This window comes from Temnothorax nylanderi, unplaced genomic scaffold (assembly GCF_030848795.1).
Source record: "Temnothorax nylanderi isolate EJ_2023f unplaced genomic scaffold, tnyl_v1.0 TNYL_tig0215_pilon, whole genome shotgun sequence".
In the NCBI taxonomy this organism is placed as follows: domain Eukaryota; kingdom Metazoa; phylum Arthropoda; class Insecta; order Hymenoptera; family Formicidae; genus Temnothorax; species Temnothorax nylanderi.
The window spans coordinates 1-22,614 of NW_027249277.1; the positions used below are offsets into that span (position 1 = coordinate 1).

Consider the following 22,614-nt stretch of genomic DNA (forward strand, 5'->3'; position numbering starts at 1 on the left):
GGACAAAACTCGCTCGCCACGGTGAACGATAAAGAGCGTTACGTTATTCATTATCGCAATCTACAGCAGTGCACGCGCCACGGTCTTCGCGTCACAAAAATACATCGCGTATTACAATTCGTTCAATCTGCGTGGCTCCGCGCTTACATCGAACTCAATACAGAATTTAGAACACAGGCCAAAAATGAGTTCGAAAAAAATTTATATAAATTAATGAATAACGCAGTTTTCGGGAAAACGATGGAGAATGTACGCAATCACGTCGATGTAAAGTTACTGACGAAGTGGGACGGACGATACGGCGCGGAGGCAATGATCGCGCGACCGAATTTCCACAGCAGGAGCGTGTTTTCGGAAAATCTGGTAGCCGTCGAAATGCGCAAACTCGAGGTGAAATTCGACAAACCGATCTACGTCGGCATGTGCATCCTCGACTTGTCGAAGGTATGCCTATACGAATTTCACCACGAGTACATGTCTCCCCTGTACCACGACTCGTGTAGAATCATGTATACCGACACGGACAGTTTGATTTATCATATCGAGTGCGACGACGCGTACGAGACGATGAAACGTGATATAGCCAGGTTCGACACGAGTGATTACGCGGTAGATAACGCTTACGGTATACCTCTCGTGAATAAAAAAGTGCCGGGCCTGATGAAGGACGAAAACAACGGCGCGATCATGACCGAATTCGTTGGACTTAGGGCGAAAATGTATGCCTTGCGAGTCGATGGCAAAAAAGACTGTAAAAAAGCTAAAGGTGTCAAAAGCAACGTTATCGCGCGCACCATTACGTTCGACGACTACACGCGGTGTCTGAACGATGAGATCGAAATGACTCGACCGCAGTCGTGCATACGATCGAAAATGCACGAAGTGTACACTATCAGTGAGACGAAAATCGCTCTGAGTCCTTACGACGATAAGCGATATATCGTGCCGGATTCGACAGATACATTGCCTTGGGGACATTATCGCATACCTTTATATGATAAGGAACAGTGAAGATTCATGTATGTATGTATATATGTATGTATAATATATATGTATGTATGTATAATATGTATGTATGTATGTATGTAATGTATGCAATATATGTAATAAAATGTATGTACGTATATACATATGAATATATGTATGTAATGTACGTAGTAGTAGTATAACACAACATATGTATGTAACGTAATATAATATGTAATGTAATGTAATGTAATGTAATGTAATGTAATGTAATGTAATGTAATGTAATGTAATGTACTAGTATGAATGTATGTATGTATATATGTATGTACGTATATGTATAATGGAAGGAATATTAATCACGTATATATTTTATATTTTATATTATAAAACATTTATTCAATAAAAAAATTTTTATACAATATTAATCACATATATTTTTTATATTATAAACATTTATTCAATAAAAATTTTTTTATATAATATTTCCATTTATTACTTCCCTAACATTTTGTTCCTAAAGTACGGCATGTCATCGTGCGTGAACGTTATCTTCCTGCTTGCACAGACGTATTCGGCGAACATGCAAGAGAATACACCACAATCGCTGCCGTTCGTCTGTTGCGGAATATTCTTGGCGGAATAAAATGTCCAATCACTCATATCATAAGGTTGTTTCTTTTTGTCAAGACTCTCATCTTGTAAATATAGTTTTAGCGCAGCCAGACATTTCGGATTTTCACTGCCCATACTGTCGTAATAAACAATTGTTTTATCGCGGAAATCTACTATTGACATACACCAGTGCACGTTCAAATGTATTGGGATAATAATGAGATCCTGCGCAAAGATGTCCACCTTCTTGGTCCATCGCTTCAGAGACGAGTGACCGCTCGACAGAAGTTTTGGGTAAAAGAACGTGTTCATCGCATGTACTTTCGGATATTTGTTCGAAGATATACCTCTGGCGATCAGCAGATTCATATAAAAGTTAATCACTTCGTCGTTGAGCCAATTTAAATCGACCAGCGTGTGAAGATCCTTTTGCGTGAGCTTCAGACCGAAGCCTTCCACCACCATCTCCATACTGCGATTTTGTCAAAAACCTTTGACAAAAAATATGTCAAAAATTATACCACAACACATTCCAATAATTTTAAATAATAATTTGCAAATTTACCAGATGAACTGTTGCACAGATGAATCGCTGCACCATAGATTGTTAACTGTTTCGATCGCTCCGCACAGATTTTAACTGTTTCGATCGCTGCACACAGATTTTAAATGTCTCAATCAATGCACAGATGTATCACCGAGGTGTTTAAGCTCTCAAATCATACTACTGTAGCTTGATGCATCCCTCGTTATATACCCTTTGCTCTCTCTCTCTCTCGCTCCAACTGAATCTTGAAAGATCATTTTTTATTTGTTTTGCATTTCTTCCTTTGTCTCGCGTACTCAAAATTACTGCGCGTTCCAAAAATCATCTACTAAGTAATTGCGATACTTTTTGAGTTATTGGCAAAAAACCAATTTTTGGGACCTTTTTTGCACCCCCCTTTTTGCTACGACAATGGTACGGGGGTGGGCTTTTAGTATCTTCATTACAGCCCCAAAAGACACACTTCTACGCTGGTTTCAGCGGAGTTAGTATTATTTCCTTGAGTGGCCAAAATTTCAGCCCATTTGACTGGGCTATACATAAAATTGCCAGATCGCTGATTACTATTGATTGTTCAGTAAGAACAGATCAATCGCAATCTGTTGTCCGCTGCAATCCAGAACGAATCTCTTGTAGAAATTTGTTGTGGGATTAAGATGTGCACGTCTTTGTTCACTCTAGTACTGGGATCTTCTCTCGGCTGCAGGGCCCCTGGACCGATATTAGGCAGGCATGTTTCGAAAACGGCGATACGTCCTCGGGTGGTGGAGAGGAGTTTGTGAGCAGCTTGAAGACCGACACCAAGGGCGTTGTTATCATCAAGAGTGCCACACAACTTGATAGGCAGCTAGGCGAGAAGGTCGCGGAATCGGCAGGCCCAAAGATATTTCGGATGATTTTTACCTTGTGCCGTGTTCATTCAAGATTCATTCCTTCATTCGTTTATTCATTCCATTCATTAACGAGAGTTCACGTTACAATCATTCAATGTCAAACATATCATTCATTTATTCATACATCACCTTGGTGAAAAAATTTCTCAGAAAATCTCTCATATTTTCTCAGAAATTTTGCAAGAATTGGGACTTATGAAAAATTCTGAAGAGGTATATGATATTTCTCAGATACTTTCAGAATTAATTAGATGAAGATTTTTAGAATATTTCAATATCCGTATATGTGAAAATTTCTGATAAATTGCACAGATTTTCTCATATTTATTCAGATTTCTACAAGGATATATTTGCGAAAAATATTTTATTTTTATTTTGTCTGAGTTTTTCAATTCGTATAAAAAATCTGAAAATTTCTCTGAGTATTCAAAAAAAAATCTGAAAATTTTTATAAAAATTCTGTTTAATAATGTGAAAAATTTTGATATTTTTTCACCAGGACATCCATGGAAGGCCACATAGTATTAATACCGTGTGACATGATTCTCTATTACTGCATTTAATCTTTGGGGCATAGATGCAACTAAATTTCAGAATAACTCAGGCCTTGCGCGGAAACCTTCCCATACGTTGAGAACATGTTGCGCCAATGCCTCGCGTCTACGTGGAAATTGAGGATTCCATATTTTCTGAGTAGCTTGTTCCTCTCGTTTTCCATAATGTTACAGGCTCAGATTTATCCGTCGAAAATACCTTCTCATTCGAGAAAATGGTATTTGTCCATTCATGCTCCCATGCCAAATGCTGCAAGGTAAAAGCCATCCGTTGTTCTTTGTGGCGTTCGGTTAATTGTTTATATTGAGCTCAAGAAGACTAGAGACCAGGAGACCGAACTCCAGTGGTGGGGGTAAGTCAAAATGTGGTCCGGCGCTGTTCGCAGTATGGTCGCCGGCCAATTCATGAACTACGCTACGTGCTGGATAAGTTCGAATCTTTACGTTGTTTGTTCTCTAGTCTTCTTGTTTGTTGCAAACCGTTTAAAACAAAGTGAAATCATGTCTAAAGTGTGTTGCATTGTGAATTGTGAGAGTAAATGTCCCAATTTGGATTCGAATAAAAGGACGCTATTTGGATTTCCGAAGGTAAGTGTATTTGATTATGAAATAAAAATGAATAACAATCATTTTCTCAAGAACATACAATCAGTTTGATTTTTTCACTTTTCAGGATTCTCATGAAAATCAAATCTGGATAGATAAGATTTCTCCGTTTTTGAGTAAGGGAAACGCTACTCGAAAATATTTACGTATTTGCGATAAACATTTCAAGGACAACGATGTTGAGCGGACTTTTCGAACTGTCTTGAAAGATGGAACAATAAACGAAATACCACGTGAAAAATTTAAATTGAATCAAGGTAGTGTACCATGTATTTTCGATGTCCATCAAGATAATTTTGAAGAAGAGTCCATGGATGCAGGAGACGAAAGTTTATGTGTAAGTTGAAAATCGTTATAAATTATGCTTTGAAAATATATTTGAGATAAATTATTCTCTACAAAAAAATGGAAATTTTCAGGTTTCTACTCCGTTTGAAGACATACTACCTATCCAAGGTAGCGAAGCAATAGAATACACCATCGAGGCACTGAAAAGAGACTTTGAAGCTCCAGAGCAATCCAGCGAGATAATTAAATGGGGAATAAGGTTATTACCTGACGGCATCATTTTTTTTACTACGGTGATTTTGAGAAATATACAACAAAAACATTAATAGTAAGAAAGGACATGAACTTAGAGGTAATTTTTATATCTGATCCATAATAAAATAAAATTGTATTAACTTTGGTAATATTTTACAAGTATAATTGATAAATTTTCATTTTCAGGTCCGACTTGGGGATGAAGTTGTCAAGTTAAATATAGTGGACAAAGTTCATTGTTTTCAAGATCTTTTGGTTGCCATGAGAACTGTCAGCAAAAGTCATGTATGTAGTGAATCCGATCATGACACTCCTTGTACCCCTGGTTTTGTTAAATTAACGTCAAACCTGAACAGTCAGAGATGCGGCTCATGCGAAGTACGACGTAAAATCAAAAATCGTAATGAAAGAAAAAGAGCGAGACGGTTTAATATAAAACAATACAAAATAAAAAAAATAATAAGAAATTTGAAACAACAAAACAGTCGCATGAGAAACTACGTAAGTATATAACCATGCGATTAAAATATCAATAAGTTCTTATTTCTTTATAATGTTTAGATTATATTTCAAATTACAGATTAAAAAAAAAGAAGAAAATATTGAGGAACTGCATTCTCGTTGTGCTGCACTATCTGACAAAACGGTTGAAGATGTCATTAAAAATCAGCCGCAAGTGCAGCAAGCAGCTATAAGAGCTTGCTTGGCTGCTGCAAAATGTAAGGGTCCCAATGGAATACGATATACAGAGTGTCTACTGATTCGTATTAAGAGTCGCAAAGCATATGAGCACTTGCGGAAACACCAAATTCTTCAACTGCCGACGATCGATACCCTGACTAAGTACTTGAAGAACCTGAAGGCTTCGTACGGTTTCTGCTCATCAACTTTCGAGCTTTTACGGATGAAGGCTGCAGCCATGAAACCGGAAGATAGACGAGGTTTGCTTGAAACTTTACATGTATGATTTTTTTCCTAATATATGTATCTGTTATCCGTTACCAATTTTTCTATTTATTCTAACAGCCCTGGTAAAAATTACCGTTAGAAACGGATAGAACGTGCATTCTATCCGTTTCTGACTGTTTTACTATGCGTTTCTTTCCCTGCAATTACGGATAGAAGCAGATGAAAAGTGTTGCAGATTCTATAAGACTGTGTACGCAAATACGGTGAGGAAGGCTAACTGCATCTAACTGATTCCTAACGGAACGGAACTTCTATCTGAACCTATGCGCAGACGAATTATGAATCCTATCCGTTTTTATACGTAGCCAATTTTGAATGTCTATCCGCATCTGATTGCAAAACCAGGCAGGATATCTATCTGCATTTGCATGCAATTATGATTTGCCCGCTCTATCCGTTTCTAACTGCAAATGCATTTTATTCATTTCTTATTACTGCAAATACATGTACATTGTGGGAGGTTTGTAGTTATCAGGTAGATTCTACCTTTAAACGCCAGGAGAAGGGATTCCTTTAGTTACGACACTGTAATTTTTTTGGTTGTCGCCTGACAGAACGCTTGCTTATATATTATGGCTGGTTGTATTTTAAATGTGAGAAACGCTTTCCATCATGCGCCGCCTAGCGGCGTCGTCGCGAAGATGCAGATGGATGCGGTATCCGCAATTACGGATAGATACCGTCAGCATTTGATGCGTACAGAATGCGGACAGAAACATACAGGATTCGTATCTGTAGTTGCAGACAAATTCCTATAGGTCGACATTGCGTACAGATGCAGATGAATGCGGTATCCGCAATTACGGATAGATACCATCAGCATCTGATGCGTGCAGACTGCGGATAGAAACATACAGGATTCGTATCCGTAGTTGCAGACAAATTCCTATAGGTCGACATTGCGTACAGATGCAGATGGATGCGGTATCCGCAATTACGGATAGATACCGTCAGCATCTGATGCGTACAGAATGCGGACAGAAACAGACAAGTTTTTCTATTGCAAAAGCTTATAGATGCTGTATGCCGATAGATTTCCATTAGATACAGTTATACGTCGTTACATTTTCTGTCTGTATTTGCAGATACAATAGTGCTGCTTACAGAAACGGATAGAGCTAGACAAGCTTGCAGTTACAGCGGATAGGATTCCGTTACATACCATCAGAAATTCTATCTGTTTCTAACTGTTTCTAACGGTAATTTTTACCAGGGAGGTACATTGGTGCTGGATGAGATGCAACTGAGCGAAGGTGTTAATTTTGATCGAAAAGATATGTTGTTTAAAGGATTTACAGACTTGGGCAAATATACGCCCGAAGATCAAACAAATCAACGCGGTAATCACGCCTTAGTTTTTCTTTTTCAACCGTTTCGCGGCAAATGGGTTCAGATATTGGGAGCATTCTTGAGTAAAGGATGTGCCAACAGCAGGGTTCTGAATAAATTAATATTAGAGTGCATTATTTTGATGGAAAATGCAGGCTTTCATGTCGATGTCGTGACAACAGACGGAGCCTCATGGAATCGTTCCATGTGGAAGTTGTTCGGTTGCGAAGGATCAAATAGTTGTTGCAGGCATCCTTGCTCAGTCGATGTCGATTCACCATTACGAAAGTTGTTCTTTTGCTCCGACTTTTCGCATTTAATTAAGCTTTTGAGAAACCTCATTATGTCTATAGCTGCGATATGGGTAATTTCCAATTTTATTATTTTCATAATAAGTTAACTAACTATTCTCATTGTTTTTTAAATAATGTAGATGACTTATTTTTAGACTCCTGATGGTATTGTGAGAAAAAGACATTTTGAGGCAGTTTTAGATGTTGATGGAGAAAAAAAAAGTTTCGGATTGAAAAATGCCCACAAATTGACCCACCATCACCTCAATCCAAAGTTTTATCAAAAAATGAATGTTGCTATGGCCTTTCAGGTAAACCTTCAGACTACAACCTCTGATTTCCAATATGATGTTTAAAAATACTAATATAGAATATGAATTTTCTTCTAAGGTATTCTCACTGGAAGTTGCTGTTGTAATGGATCTATACAAAGAAAAAGATGAAAGACTGAAAGATTCCGGATCGACCATAGCATTTATCAAGCGAGTTAACGAAGTTATTGTGGCAATGACCTCTCGCTGTCCTATTGGAGCATTAAAACCGGATAGCGAAAGTTCTAAGGTATGTGATACTTTTATTGTTCAATTTCGATCTCGATCTGAAAATAAAAATAGAAAAAACTATCTTTATTTACAATTTCCCCATACAGGCTATAAGTGACTTTCAAGAGTATTTGGAGGAATGGCACAACAAAGCTTTGGAAAATGATTGGAAATTCTTATCTCCTGGGACATATCAGGGATTTAAATTGACTTTGAAAAGCACAATTGAAGTCATGATGTATTTGACAGAAAATTGTGGATTCGAGTACCTGATGACTTCACGTCTCAATCAAGATGCTTTAGAGGTAAGCAACTCTGAAAATTATTGACGTTATCACAACTAAACTAAATTTTCAATAGAATGCTTCAGTATTTCTTTTTTCAGGGTATGTTCGGTATGTACCGCGATGCCAGTGGGTCAAGTGATCACCCGGATCCTCTGCTGTTTATTCAAATATATAGATTGATGAGCTTTTATTCACTTGTTAAACCACCGAAAGGATCGAACGTCGAAGGAATTGAGATGTTTCAGACACTGCTTGATTCTAAGGATGTTGATTTAAAAGCAAAAACAAATCAACTAGAATGGAAGAACACTTTGGAAAAAATCATCGAACGAGGGGAAAATCACCCCAGAGAATATGATTTAAGAGATGCTCACGATTATAATGTATGGAGCGCAAATGAGTACGCCCAAGCATACTTCTCTGGGTTTATTGCTAACAAAATAAAAGATTGGACGTCTTGCTCAGAGTGTCTTTCGTCGGCGAGTAAGAGTGAAGGGAATTGTGAGAGAGACAGGAGAATAAAGTTACTCACCAACGGCTATTTAAAGTTCCCGTCGGACGCTTTATTCAATCTCTTGATCGCTATTGAAAGAGCAATTCTCAAGACAATTGGTGCCGAGGAGCTGAATTGTTATTCTTTCCAGCGCATAGCAGAGAATATCCTCCTCGAGAGTTTCCCGTTCATTGGATGTCAAGAACATAAGGGAGCGTTGACAAACGGGTGATTCACTATTATACATTAAGCAGAGCACATATTCTCAGTAAAACTTACAATAAAATATATGATGAGAAGAAAGTGGAGATGCAAAAACATCGAAAACAATCGAAACTTGGTGGAAAATCTGCAAAAAAATAAAAACGAGTGTTCGATAAAAAAAAGACTGAATAAAAGTTATGTTATTAAAGTTATAATATATATTTAAAGTTATGTAAAAATATGGAGATAAATATAAAGGAAAAACCATAATTTTATTTAAAAAAAATTACATTGCATTTTACACATCCAATATCAATAAACATTTTTATGTACAATTTAGCTGTTCCGAGGAAGCTATTATCAATTTCATTAAAAAAATGTATGTGCTTTGAAAAACCAAGAGTTTATCAATACAATTCAAACTTTCAACAATATCTCTCACTGATTCTGGCTCAGGTATTAGCCACTTTATATGGTTTTGTTTAAAATATATCTCTCCGTTCATGTTCGAATCAATGATCATATTTAATTTTATAGTATAATCATTCTCTGCTTTAGCAAATATTATGCGGTGATCTTGCGCAACAAATCCCCAACTTTCATGTGGCAACTGAATGAGTTTTGCATTCTTTCGTAGATATTGAAATAGACAATTTTTGCATGTCTTTGCAATCCTGTAGTCGCCGTGTATTTCGCAACCTGCTTTTACGAATCTTTCCTCAATTTTTTCTCGATATTCGCCCATGGTTGCATCAATTACTTTTCCAGACTCAGTGCCCTATGCAAAAAAATTCAATTAATTATATTTCACAACACAGAATATCGTATTTTTTTTATCACTTGTTTTATCAAAAAAAAGTTTCCTATGTGAACTTCGTCGTTCCTAAGTATCATATATTATTTATTAATACTTACGACATCAAAATTAAATTCAGTGTTTACATCTGCCAAGATGCCAAGCTGATGTTCTTGGTTATGTTGCACGAAGCTCTTGCACCATCTTGCACCGGAAATCCAGCACGCCGTAGTTCATGAATTGGCCGGCGACCATACTGCGAACACCGCCAGACCACATTTTGACTCACCCCCACCACTGAAATTTTAAGGAGTTCGGTCTCCTGGTCTCTAGTCTTCTTGATTGAGCCGATTTATATCGATTGTATCTCTGTTCCCGCCATCTGCGTCGCACGGTTAGCGCGCAACAATTCAAACCAACTTCCGCTACCGTTTGCTGCGCTGAGCGGAATCCGGTTTTCTGAACTAAATTTAAAAGTTGTTGATCTTCCTCGACGGTAGTGCATCGTGGACGCCTTGTTATTGGCTGAGAATTTATATGGCCGTCTATTTTAAATTGTCGCACTAATTTGTATACCGTACTTCTTTGCAATGTAGAGGAAAGTCCCCTATTATGAGATAGGCTCCTAATATGCGATAGCGCAAACCGTGCGGCGCAGAGAGCGGGAACAGAGATATAATCGATATAAACCGGCTCCATATAAACAATTAATCGAACGCCACAAAGAACGACGGATGGCTTTTGCCTTGCAGCATTTGGCATGGGAGCATGAATGGACAAATACCATTTTCTCGAATGAGAAGGTATTTTCGACGGATGAATCTGAGCGTGTAACATTATGAAAAACGAGAGGAACAAGCTACTCAGAAAATATGGAATCCCCAATTTCCACGTAGACGCGAGGCATTGGCGCAACATGTTCTCAACGTATGGGAAGGTTTCCGCGCAAGGCCTGAGTTATTTTAAAATTTATCTATGCCCCAAAGATTAAATGCAGTAATAGAGAATCATGGAAGTGTCACACGGTATTAATACTTTCCATGGATGCCTTGGTGAAAAAATACCAGAATTTTTCACATTATTAATCAAAATTTCTATAAAAATTTTTAGATTTTTTTAGAATACTTAGAAATTTTCAGATTTTTTATACAAATTGAAAAACTCAGACAAAATAAGAATAAAATATTTTTCGCTAATATATCCTTGTAGAAACTTGAATAAATATGAGAAAATCTGTGCAATTTATCAGAAATTTTCATATATACGGATATTGAAATATTCTAAAAATCTTCAATTATTTCTGAAAGTATCTGAGAAATATCATATACTTCTTCAGAATTTTTTATAAGTTTCAATTCTTGCAAAATTTCTGAGAAAATATGAGAAGTTTTTTCACCAAGATGATGTATGAATAAATGAATAATATGTTTGACATTGAATGATTTTAACGTGAACAACTCTCGTTAATAAATGAACGAATGAAGGAATGAAAATCTTGAATGAACACGGCACAAGGCAAAAGTCATCTGAAATATCTATGGGCCTGCCGATTCCGTGACCTTCTCGCCTAGCTGCCCATCAAGTTCTGTGGCACTCTTGATAATAACAACGCCCTTGGTGCCGGTCATCAAGCTGTTCACAAACTCCTCTCTACCACTCGAGGGCGTATCGCCGTTTTCCAAACATGCCTGCCTAATATCGGTCCAGGGGCCCTGCAGCCGAGAGAAGATCCCAGTACTAGAGTGAACAAAGACATGCACATCTTAATCCCACAACGAATTTCTACAAGAGATTCGCTCTGGATTGCAGCGGACAACAGATTGCGATTGATCTGTTCTTACTGAACAGTCAATAGTAATCAGCGATCTGGCAATTTTATGTAAGTAAATCTATCTCCTCAACTTAATATAATTATAATAAAATAATGATTTTGTACTAAAACTGAATTTGCAAGTAATTAATTTTTATAATTGTAATTTTTTAGAAAGATTACTTCATCGTTATTTGACGAGAAGGATTGGCTTTGAAGCATTGATGTGGTTTCGCAGTCTCAGCATCCACGTCTTCCACGGCAGCTTCTTCAATCGACTGATGTCCTCTGCTTGCCGAACATTAATCCAGACACCGGTTAATTTTACTGTTATATTAATTATGTATTAATATTATGTATTAAAATTAATATGTTATTAATTAATTTTAATGTTATTAATTATGTAATTAATTATGTAATTAATTATGTAATTAAAATTAATATAACATATAACACAATATATTAATATAATTATATTATTATAAATAATTAATATAATTAATATAATTATTATAATAATTAATATAATTATTATAAATAATTATATTAATATGTTTATATTACATTAATTTTTAATCTTACACATGTCTTGAAAATAAAAATTAATTTATAAAATAAAATTGTCTATTTAGCTTATTCTTTTATACTAACCCCGATATTACAGTATCCAGTTGATATCTTAAGATTTTCCGCGGCGCACAAGATACATTTCGTGAACCTCCACCTTGTATAGTTCACTTTGACAGCTATCATAACCGTTCACTACGTGTATACAGAGATGGTGGATCGCGATCTCAAAATTTCTGCGCGTTCCAAAAATCATCAAAAAAAAGTGTTGCAACCTTTCCGTGAACGACTGTACAACGATATTGCACTCAGAATATTTCCCTGAAGACAGTCATTTATTAGGTGACGCAGCGTATACTATACAAAAAAATGTCATGGTACCATTTTATGATAATGGTCATTTAACCAGAAGACAAAAAGAATTTAATAATTATTTGTCATCTGCTCGAATAACTGCAGAAAGTGCAATTGGATTACTAAAGGAACGAAGGCGTTATTTATTGGATAAGTTCCCAATGACACGAACGGATTTAATTCCATATTATATAGTTAGTTGTTGTGTATTACACAACTTTTGTTTATTAAACAATGATGCTATCGAAATCCCTGTCATTATACCTGATATGCTACACGAAATAGAACCGCTTGCTGTTAGTAATGAATTAAAAGAGGAAGGAAATATAAAAAAAACAGATTAATGGAAATAATTACAAATAATAATTTTTAAAGAAAAAATTAATCTGTTTTTATGCATAAAAGTGTGTGTGCGTGTGTGTTTGTGTATGTGTGTGCGTGCATGCGTACCTGTGTGCGTGTGCATGTGTGTGTAAATATTAATATATTCATACATATAGATATAATATTCATTTAAAAGCATAGTATATTAATTTAGTACTTATATATTATAGTGTTAATTACAGAAACTTAAGACTTAATAAGAACTTATACTTTTACTGTATATTCATACTTTGTACGTTTACTGTATACTCGTATACTTTGTACTTTTCCTGTATACTCATAAATGTTTATATTTTTCTAAAACTTCATCACCTTTAATAATTAAATATATGTTAAACTATATATATATATATATATATATATATATATATATATTAGGGTGATTCAAAAAAACCTTCTTTTTTTATTTTTCGCGATACACCCCAAAATATCAAAGCTTACCTAAAAAAAGAATTTTCCGTAAAAGGGGAGCAAAATCGAACAAGTTTTAGAGGTCGCTACCAGCGATTTTCAATATTTTCGATTAAAAAATCGGTTTTTTTTTCAAATATTCAAAATTGCATAACTTTTCGAGTTTTAATGATAGAGGCATGAAATTTTCAGGGAATCTTCGTCAATTCATGTAGTTTATGAATATTGAGTTAAAAAATTTATTTTCTGAAACAATTTTTTTACGTTTCTTTTGTTTATAATAAAAAAATAATTGTCTATAACTAATAGGCGCCAGCGATCTGGGACTTGGTTTTGATTTTAAATTACATCTAGGTAATCCAAAAACACATTTCAATAATCAAATGCTTGAACATCTTCCCTAGGGAGGGAGAGTAGTTACTTTCGGGGCGAAAATAGCGTTTTTCAGACTCGTGTGATTTGCCGCCCGAGCCGAAGGCGAGGGCGGCAAACTTCACACTCGTCTGAAAAACGTTATTTTCACCCATTGGTGCACACGATATTTTTCACAATATCTTTATCACAATATACTATTTTTTGTCAATTGGGAAAATTATTGTGTTTGCATACATATCAACTTTACAAGTAAGTACACATCTTACATATTATTTTTGAGATACTTAGAATCGAAATCAAAAACATAACCACAATCGTACATATTTTTCCATTGTAAATAGTTACATTCCACATTTACAATGAGTCTTAGCAATTAGACAATGAATGCCATAATTATATACTGCAGCATTTACATATTTATTAATTATAGGTCTACTTTTTGTGTTGTTTCTTTTGTTGTTCTTTGTTTCGTTTTTTTCTGTCGTTTTACAAGGAAATCTTTCTCAAATATAAATATTCTTCATTGTTTATACACTCAAACAATGAAGAATATTTATATTTGAGAAAGATTTCCTTGTAAAACGACAGAAAAAAACAAAACAAAGAACAACAAAAGAAACAACACAAAAAGTAGACCTATAATTAATAAATATGTAAATCCTGCAGTATATAATTATGGCATTCATTGTCTAATTGCTAAGACTCATTGTAAATGTGGAATGTAACTATTTACAATAGAAAAATATGTACGATTGTGGTTATGTTTTTGATTTCGATTCTAAGTATCTCAAAAATAATATGTAAGATGTGTACTTACTTGTAAAGTTGATATGTATGCAAACACAATAATTTTCCCAATTGACAAAAAATAGTATATTGTGATAAAGATATTGTGAAAAATATCGTGTGCACCAATGGGTGAAAATAACGTTTTTCAGACGAGTGTGAAGTTTGCCGCCCTCGCCTTCGGCTCGGGCGGCAAATCACACGAGTCTGAAAAACGCTATTTTCGCCCCGAAAGTAACTACTCTCCCTCCCTAGGGAAGATGTTCAAGCATTTGATTATTGAAATGTGTTTTTGGATTACCTAGATGTAATTTAAAATCAAAACCAAGTCCCAGATCGCTGGCGCCTATTAGTTATAGACAATTATTTTTTTATTATAAACAAAAGAAACGTAAAAAAATTGTTTCAGAAAATAAATTTTTTAACTCAATATTCATAAACTACATGAATTGACGAAGATTCCCTGAAAATTTCATGCCTCTATCATTAAAACTCGAAAAGTTATGCAATTTTGAATATTTGAAAAAAAAACCGATTTTTTAATCGAAAATATTGAAAATCGCTGGTAGCGACCTCTAAAACTTGTTCGATTTTGCTCCCCTTTTACGGAAAATTCTTTTTTTAGGTAAGCTTTGATATTTTGGGGTGTATCGCGAAAAATAAAAAAAGAAGGTTTTTTTGAATCACCCTAATATATATATATATATATATATATATGTATTAATAACCGTCAATATTTATAGTATTTCTTTTTTCATGTAATTTCGCAGAAATATCTTAATAAAAATTTATACTTAATCAAAACTTATAGTTTGAACTTTTATTTTTGTATACTCAAATGTTTACATAACTTTATTAACATTTTAACATCGTTAATAAGTCATAAGTATATGTCATACTATACATTCATTAGTAAATAAACTATTAATATTTAAAGCATTCTTTTTTGCATAGTCTTAATCGCAGTAAAAACTTATTATTTCCAAAAAATTATAACCCAAGTGATACACATCACAAAATTATGTTACCTTATCAAAGAAGAGTCGCGCTTCAAGTGATCTATTACAATTACAAAAAAGAAATGATATCTCTTTAAATTACAGCGCCAATTACAAAGAGAATATATATATTGCCTCAAAAAATAATTGTTGCACTACTTTGAAAAATCTTTACATGGTGTCAATTAGAAAAAGAATGTATGATAACAATTTTATAAGATTAAAAAATTTTATTTAAATTTAACAAGGGAATACAAGATATTTAAATACAAAGTTTACATGTGTATTTTCTAGTGGTCACAAAGAATTACAGAGGAACAGTACAAAATAAAAATATTTTATTAAAATATTTAATCCAACGAGGGAATACAAGGTATTTAAATACAAAGTTTATATATGTATTTTTCAATAGAATAAAAGATTTAATCACAAAGAATTACAGAGGTAACAGTACAAAATAAAAATATTTTATTAAAATACATAAATTTTTCTTGTAAAAAAACTTGGCGCTGCTAGACCTCGAAATTTTAAATAAATAAATAAACTTATCCTATACTTAATTATAAGCCGCATTATTCGCCGTCGTCACGCACACCCATATCACTCGCTCGCACATACACACCACGCTGATAATCATTTTGTTACTCCCGTAGCATTCTTCTCTGAATTATTTTTATTTATTGTTGTCCTTATTTATTTAAAATTTCGAGGTCTAGCAGCGCCAAGTTTTTTTACAAGAAAAATTCATGTATTTTAATAAAATATTTTTATTTTGTACTGTTACCTCTGTAATTCTTTGTGATTAAATCTTTTATTCTATTGAAAAATACATATATAAACTTTATATTTAAACTAGCACCACAGACGCGCGCTTCGCGCGCGCTATTTAGCTTTAACATTATGCTATTACTATTACACTATTAATTTCTTGATACACACAACTGTCAAAATATACGATGACAGCTGCAAATGAAGTAAGCGCAGCGAGAAAACCAATCAGCATCGCGGAAAAGCGGCAACAATAAATTCGACTATCGACTTAACATGCCTTTTTTTTGACAGCTATCATAACCGTGTATTCCCTCGTTGGATTAAATATTTTAATAAAATATTTTTATTTTGTACTGTTTCTCTGTAATTCTTTGTGACCACTAGAAAATACACATGTAAACTTTGTATTTAAATATCTTGTATTCCCTTGTTAAATTTAAATAAAATTTTTTAATCTTATAAAATTGTTATCATACATTCTTTTTCTAATTGACACCATGTAAAGATTTTTCAAAGTAGTGTAACAATTATTTTTTGAGGCAATATATATATTCTCTTTGTAATTGGCGCTGTAATTTAAAGAGATATCATTTCTTTTTTGTAATTGTAATAGATCACTTGAAGCGCGACTCTTCTTTGATAAGGTAACATAATTTTGTGATGTGTATCACTTGGGTTATAATTTTTTGGAAATAAAGATACTACTGCTTAGATTTTTTCGAGATTTTTCGAGATACAAAGAGTACGTCTACCACTTGTTACTTAGGTTTTTTCGAAGTATAATACTACCACTTTCTTTTTTTTCGAGGTAACAACATATACACTACTATACGTGTACTTGGCGCCTTTCTTTACCTTTTTTTTTAAGAAAGGTAATTTTGTACGGATATCACGCCTTTTTGTAGTATTACGCATTTTATAAACAGTATGTACAGGGTAAAGCTATTTGGAGGTATAATACTACCACTTTGTTTTTTTCGAGGTAACAACATAATACATATACACTACTATGCGTGTACTTGGCGCCTTTTTTACCTTTTTTTAAAATAGGTAATTTTGTACGGATTTTATACCAACCGGAAGGTTGTCTGGAAATATGATGAATCACGAAATACTTGTGAATATTATTATATTTGTGCCTAGATCTATCGTTTCGCACTGTTTTTTTTACCACCATACAGCTTACAACTTTGCAGTTGACCGTTCGAACCCATAAACCAGTAAAGCGACTGCTCATAAATACCGATGCCTAACGGACGATGTATATTTTAACGCGCCACACCTCTTTACATGGCAGTATCTCCGGTGATGAAACCTGTCGCACAATTATTTCGTGTAATCATGTTCGTATTATCAATCGACGATCGGCAGTACAATCCTAAAATATCTTTCGTCGTGAAAGACATCGAAAAAAGATTAAGATTAATTACGGGGAGACAGGCTGAAAAGCAACGCACACGGTCAACTATCTTGAGGCACAAGATAGGGACAGTATGTTGTGTTTCGTTCAATTACTCTTAATAAATGTGCAAAAAATTTGCCATATTCAATGATTCTCAAAAAGTACATGTCTAAATAGAGTTAAGCATATTATGTTAATTAAATTTTTTAATATACGCAATTTAATAAAATTTAGTCATTGTTTAGAGTGTTGAATTGATATTATTACTCAAGGCACGGTGGACCCTCGGAACAAAATTTTGTAAATATGAAGCCAATTGCTTCAAAATCATGTGACGATAAAGCCTGCTGCGACAAATGTAAAACATTCAATTTAGATTGATGAATCTGCCGTCGTGGGATTTGCATCTCTCCTCTCAAAAGGTGTCTTACTCTTCCGTCGATGGGGAAGCTAAGCGAACGGAGTTACGCATAAAAAATTTTTCACTGGGAAGAATTTATTTGGTTTATAAGGCAATCATGTAAAAAAAAAAACAGATAAATTTTATTCTTTTCTTTCCTTTAAATTTTGAAAACATACATCTCTTTTCATTTACGAGCAATTCGATCGAGCACATGTGCATTACTTTTCAGTCTATTCTCGCTTATTGAAAAAACCCGATATGAAATTTCGAGTTGAGAATTCATCTTGCAAGGTACAAAAGCGTGGCGCTAAAATAAATTTTTAATAAAAAATGGAAAAGAATTAGTAAAATGACTTATACAAATATAGCAAAGACTGTAAAATGATATAGAGATTACTGCGTCATATATGTATATAAATAATAATAATAATAATAATAGTAAAAATAATGAGTCAATATACTATCTAGTGTACCCGTAAAAAACTCAATGAAGTTTCGTGACAAAACTTTTTGACATGCATCCGAGATTTTTTACGTTTTTTACGCCTTTGTTTCACGCATTATACAATTTAGAGAGCAGCGCCACTATTTGCATGCTAACGATCACTTAACTAATGTCTAGGTTGTCCAACAATTCGATACGCGACTAGTCTTAATTTCTAATGCCTTGTTATCAAGATGATTCATCTGCCTGTATTTATATATTGAATTTGGAGCACTTTTTTTGACTTATAAGTGACTTCAGTACTCTTTCTATTTATATGTCTAAAGTCTCTTTTAGGGGCAGCTTTGCTACTTCAAAGAAAATCCTAGAATACAAATAAAATCGAATGAACATTGGTTATTCACGAAAATATGTTTCAATATATGTATATATAAATTATAACGTGTATAATATATAAAGTGTAACATGTTCAATATATAAAAAAATACATAGCAAAAAATAAATACTTACTTGTGGCTGTACTTGTTGTGGACAGTCTTTAATGCTTCTTCGTGTTTCCTATGCAAGCTCTGGTTTAAAAGATTGCAAATATCTCTTATGTCGTCAAGTTTATAAGCGCTATAGTATTCTAATGTTGGATTCCATCCTCCCAAGTCCTTCATTAGCAACGCGAGTAACAACGTCGCCGCCGCCATTTTACTATCGCTAAACCTGATCATTGTATAATCCATCAGAGAATGTTCCAGTATGTACCGAGCCAGAGTTAACGTGGGCATAGACACCTTGGCACACTATTTTCAGATAGTAATGATTGAATTAGTATACGTTTATATAGATTCCATTTGAATAAGACGGATATTTTATTGGAGAATAAAATAAAAAATCAAAACATTAGTCTCCAACAAAAGAAGGTAATTAATCTTCTACAACCTGATGTTTTAAAAATAATATATGTAGTTCTTTCTACAGTAAATATTATACATGTTTAGTTGAGTACATAAAATTTACATATTAAAAAAGAAAAATGTCAAGCGCTTTTGCTCAGACTCCAACACGAGAATTCAACACGAATCTTCCACTTGCTAATTGCTACTATAATGTAAAATGCCTAATATATTCATTTAAATCCTGGGACAGAATAATTTCTGGGATACCCGATATAAATTGTTAACTTTGTGAATATCTTACCCTGGCATAACGCCAAAAAAATCTGTAAGAGAGAGGTATTCCCAGGTCAAAATTGACTATTTTTAAAATACTTATTTCCATTTTGATCAGCTCCCTTTGCGTGTAAGCGCCGTCACATATATAAAAAACTTCCACCATTGGTGGTATTCTTTCCTAAAGTTAAAGTTAAGAATAAGTTTTTGTTATTGGGTTTACTGCTCGACATGAGCACAATCAGGCAAAAATTTGTGTAGCAGAGATATTATAAAACTTACGTCAAACTTGCTCGCTATGAAAAGACTCGCAGCGCCGAGCAATTGTAGAGTCTCTTTCCCGACTGTCATCTTTGTTAGGTATAGATCGATCAGTTTTACAGCCAGATATAAGGTCTCGTGATTCAACTCAAACGACTCCTGCACCTCGACCATCCAATCGACCAGTAGCGCTCTCATCCATTGCGAGAGGCATACTTGCCGATCCATGTAATTGCCGATGGGGAATAGGCGTTCTCGTTCTTTCAGATACTCGAAGATGTCCATCGCATAGTGTGACACCTGGTACGGATCTAGCCAATTGTCGACATCAAAGTTCCATTGGACACCTTCGGGTAATTGTCTTAGAGGTATGGCGATTAACAAACTGGCGACCGAAACCTTATCCTCACTCGCAGAAGACGATGGTTCACTTTGTTCATCTTTCTCCGTTTGTTTTTCCACTGATTTCTCCCTTTTCTTATTTGTTTTTTCATCAACCTGTATATATTTAGTCTATTAGTACTGCATACACGGAATAAAGTAAAACAAAATGTAATATCTTCTAAAGCACTGATGTACAACGAATTATCCTCTGATCTCTCCAAATCTGAACTCATTCTATTATTTACAACTTTGTTGGCAGTCTCCGTTTTATCATCTTTTTTTATAATAGGCTTAACACTAGTTTTGCTTTTGCCGGTACAATTTTTGATACAGCAACGTCTGCAGGTTTCTCTGGCAAAGCAACGTTACTTTCAATTGATTTGGTTTGAGTAACCATCTTTTTCGATGTGTGGTTCTGCCCTGCCAGCGATGTGGTAATGGCCTACTACCAAATGTGAAATAATGAACATTAATGTAAATATTACAATGCTGTGTTTGGGATAAATAAAAAAAATAGTGGTTTGATTTTCATGAGGAAAGAGTGGACGTCGACATAAAAATCGAGCTAAAAATTGCATTTAAATCTTACGACTGAATCAAAATATACATTTAAATTTTGATATAATAATTGTGTAGAGTACACATACATTGGTGATGTTTGCAAAAGCGCATCTTTTATGTGTTTTTTCTTTAAACGGCGAAACTTCCGCTTTTCGCTTGGCACGAGTGTCTCTACCAACATTGGGTTGTCGTAATACATTGCTCTGTAAAAAATTTTGACTTCTGGTCGTTATTCCTTTCCTCAAAGTTGCAGTGAGGTTTTGTCGATTTTGTCCGAGTAATACCTTCGGTGGTGCCATTTTTCAGATATGACGAAACTTTAGTTCCTTATCTAATTGCTATAATTCACAAACATACATATAATTAGTTTATATATATTATACATAGTTTAATTTATATAGTGCATAATATAATACGGAATGTTTCAGAAATAAATTGTCAAATTTGAGGAGCATATTCTACCAACAGTAAAAATGGAAAAGTTACAAATTTTAAGTAACATCAAAGGAAAGGGAGACGTAAAAAGAAGGAAGATAAGAGAGATAAGTGATTTCGAAGTACAACAGATAGTATAAGTGAATAAAAGAGAGAAGGAGGACATGTAAAATGTATGTATATATGAAATGAAAAGAGAGCATTTTTATCTTTTTCTAACTCTTAAAACTGGAAAAGAATAAAAAATAAGTTGAACCGATATAATAATAACTTACGATAATTCCTTCGCATAAACGGGATTGATCTCCTCGGCATCAGCTCCCTGCCGTCAATATATAATATATATATATATATATATATATCAGCTGTGCAACATATTATGTACGCGCGGCAGAAACACATCCTGTGAACAGGCTCCTTGATCTCCTCGGTATCAGCTCTCTGCTGTCAATATATATATATATATATATACCTGTTGTGTGAGCGTTCACATGTGCGCGCGCCTCCATAGATAGCGCGCATTGCCTAGCTGCGCAGTCCGATGCGCAGACGTCTTGATGCGGGCGACACGCGAGTCGCCAGAGAGCATTGTGCAAGCAACCGTGCCACGTATTACACGTACAATATATAGTGTTCTAAAGGAAGACGCAGTGTACATTCATTATCCGCCTTTCCTTACCATTTACTGGATCCACACCATTACATGTGCGGCTTGCCTCAAAAAGGCGACACAAACACAACAATACCTCTACAAAGTAAAAATGTATATTGTATAATCAGAATACTAGCAACGTGCACAACTTCATTTGAGGTTATAATTGAGTACAACATTCATCGCACGATACTTTTATAATTGCAAATCGGAAACGTACCTCGAGTCCAGCTCTTCTGCGATCAACGAAGTCGGGATCGAACGTGTCAGTCGTCACTTTCTGCCAAGCGTAGAGAACCTTTTCCGACAGCGGTGGTAACACGATGTAGGGATACGAAATCTCCAGATAAGCACGAAACAATTCAAATTCAGTATATCGCCGGCACGATTACGGTGTTACTGCCGTTTCGCGTACGCGCGTATGCGCGCGTTGTCGCACCTTACCTCGTGCAAACGTTATTAACGCGCGGCAGAAACGCCTCGTGTGAACAGGCTCCTTGATCTCAGTATCAGCTCCCTGCCGTCAATATATAATATATAGGTTAACCTGTATGTAAACACTCACGTAAACGTAGTATAAACAGTAAAATAAGTAACAGTAATATATAGAATAGAATAAGATAATTATAGGAGATAATTACATAATAATTTATTAAAACAATTACCTTGAATTAATCGTCGCGTCGCGTAAAGAGTCACGGTCGGTCTCGCTCCGCGCGTACTACCGTGTCTCTCGAAATAGGTTAACTGATGAACTGACTGACAGCGCGCTAAACGCACTATCTGCACTCGCGCAGTACACACACGTATACATATGT

At 34.7% G+C, this 22,614-nt stretch overlaps 3 protein-coding genes, 2 long non-coding RNA genes and 2 pseudogenes across 7 annotated transcripts; 4 read left to right on the forward strand and 3 right to left on the reverse strand.

The window, feature by feature from the left end:
- The first annotated feature begins 83 nt into the window (after window positions 1-83).
- LOC139779241 (uncharacterized) lies at window positions 84-1,179 on the forward strand. The gene has a single exon (XM_071717536.1). It carries the CDS (start codon window positions 214-216, stop codon window positions 1,009-1,011), a length of 798 nt encoding a protein of 265 aa, XP_071573637.1. The 5' UTR covers window positions 84-213; the 3' UTR covers window positions 1,012-1,179.
- A 282-nt stretch (window positions 1,180-1,461) lies between these two features.
- Window positions 1,462-2,341, reverse strand: LOC139779225 (sentrin-specific protease 1 pseudogene; annotated as a pseudogene).
- A 1,681-nt stretch (window positions 2,342-4,022) lies between these two features.
- Window positions 4,023-5,745, forward strand: LOC139779234 (uncharacterized). The gene is made up of 3 exons (XM_071717531.1): window positions 4,023-4,163; window positions 4,228-4,518; window positions 4,601-5,745. Exons 1-3 carry the CDS (start codon window positions 4,077-4,079, stop codon window positions 4,793-4,795), a joined length of 573 nt encoding a protein of 190 aa, XP_071573632.1. The 5' UTR covers window positions 4,023-4,076; the 3' UTR covers window positions 4,796-5,745.
- An 845-nt stretch (window positions 5,746-6,590) lies between these two features.
- Window positions 6,591-8,869, forward strand: LOC139779232 (uncharacterized). 2 transcript variants are annotated; one of them, XM_071717530.1, is made up of 4 exons: window positions 6,591-7,626; window positions 7,706-7,876; window positions 7,965-8,162; window positions 8,243-8,869. In XM_071717530.1, the coding sequence occupies exons 1-4, from the start codon at window positions 7,603-7,605 to the stop codon at window positions 8,867-8,869; spliced, it is 1,020 nt and encodes a 339-aa protein (XP_071573631.1). In that variant the 5' UTR covers window positions 6,591-7,602. The 2 variants fall into 2 exon arrangements, with proteins under 2 accessions (XP_071573631.1, XP_071573630.1); XM_071717529.1 differs by lacking the exon at window positions 6,591-7,626 and having other exon boundaries at window positions 7,661-7,876.
- On the reverse strand, window positions 7,779-12,227 carry LOC139779235 (uncharacterized). 2 transcript variants are annotated; one of them, XR_011719825.1, is made up of 6 exons: window positions 12,099-12,224; window positions 11,631-11,774; window positions 11,197-11,374; window positions 9,757-9,934; window positions 8,677-9,619; window positions 7,779-7,913 (listed from the first exon to the last, which is right to left on the reverse strand). It is a non-coding gene; the product is annotated as an uncharacterized lncRNA (long non-coding RNA). The 2 variants fall into 2 exon arrangements; XR_011719826.1 differs by lacking the exon at window positions 7,779-7,913 and having other exon boundaries at window positions 9,095-9,619; window positions 12,099-12,227.
- LOC139779236 (uncharacterized) lies at window positions 11,321-11,827 on the forward strand. The gene is made up of 2 exons (XR_011719827.1): window positions 11,321-11,516; window positions 11,622-11,827. It is a non-coding gene; the product is annotated as an uncharacterized lncRNA (long non-coding RNA).
- Window positions 12,228-17,205: 4,978 nt separating the features above from the next.
- On the reverse strand, window positions 17,206-22,597 carry LOC139779222 (G2/mitotic-specific cyclin-B3-like; annotated as a pseudogene).
- Between the last annotated feature and the right edge of the window lie 17 nt (window positions 22,598-22,614).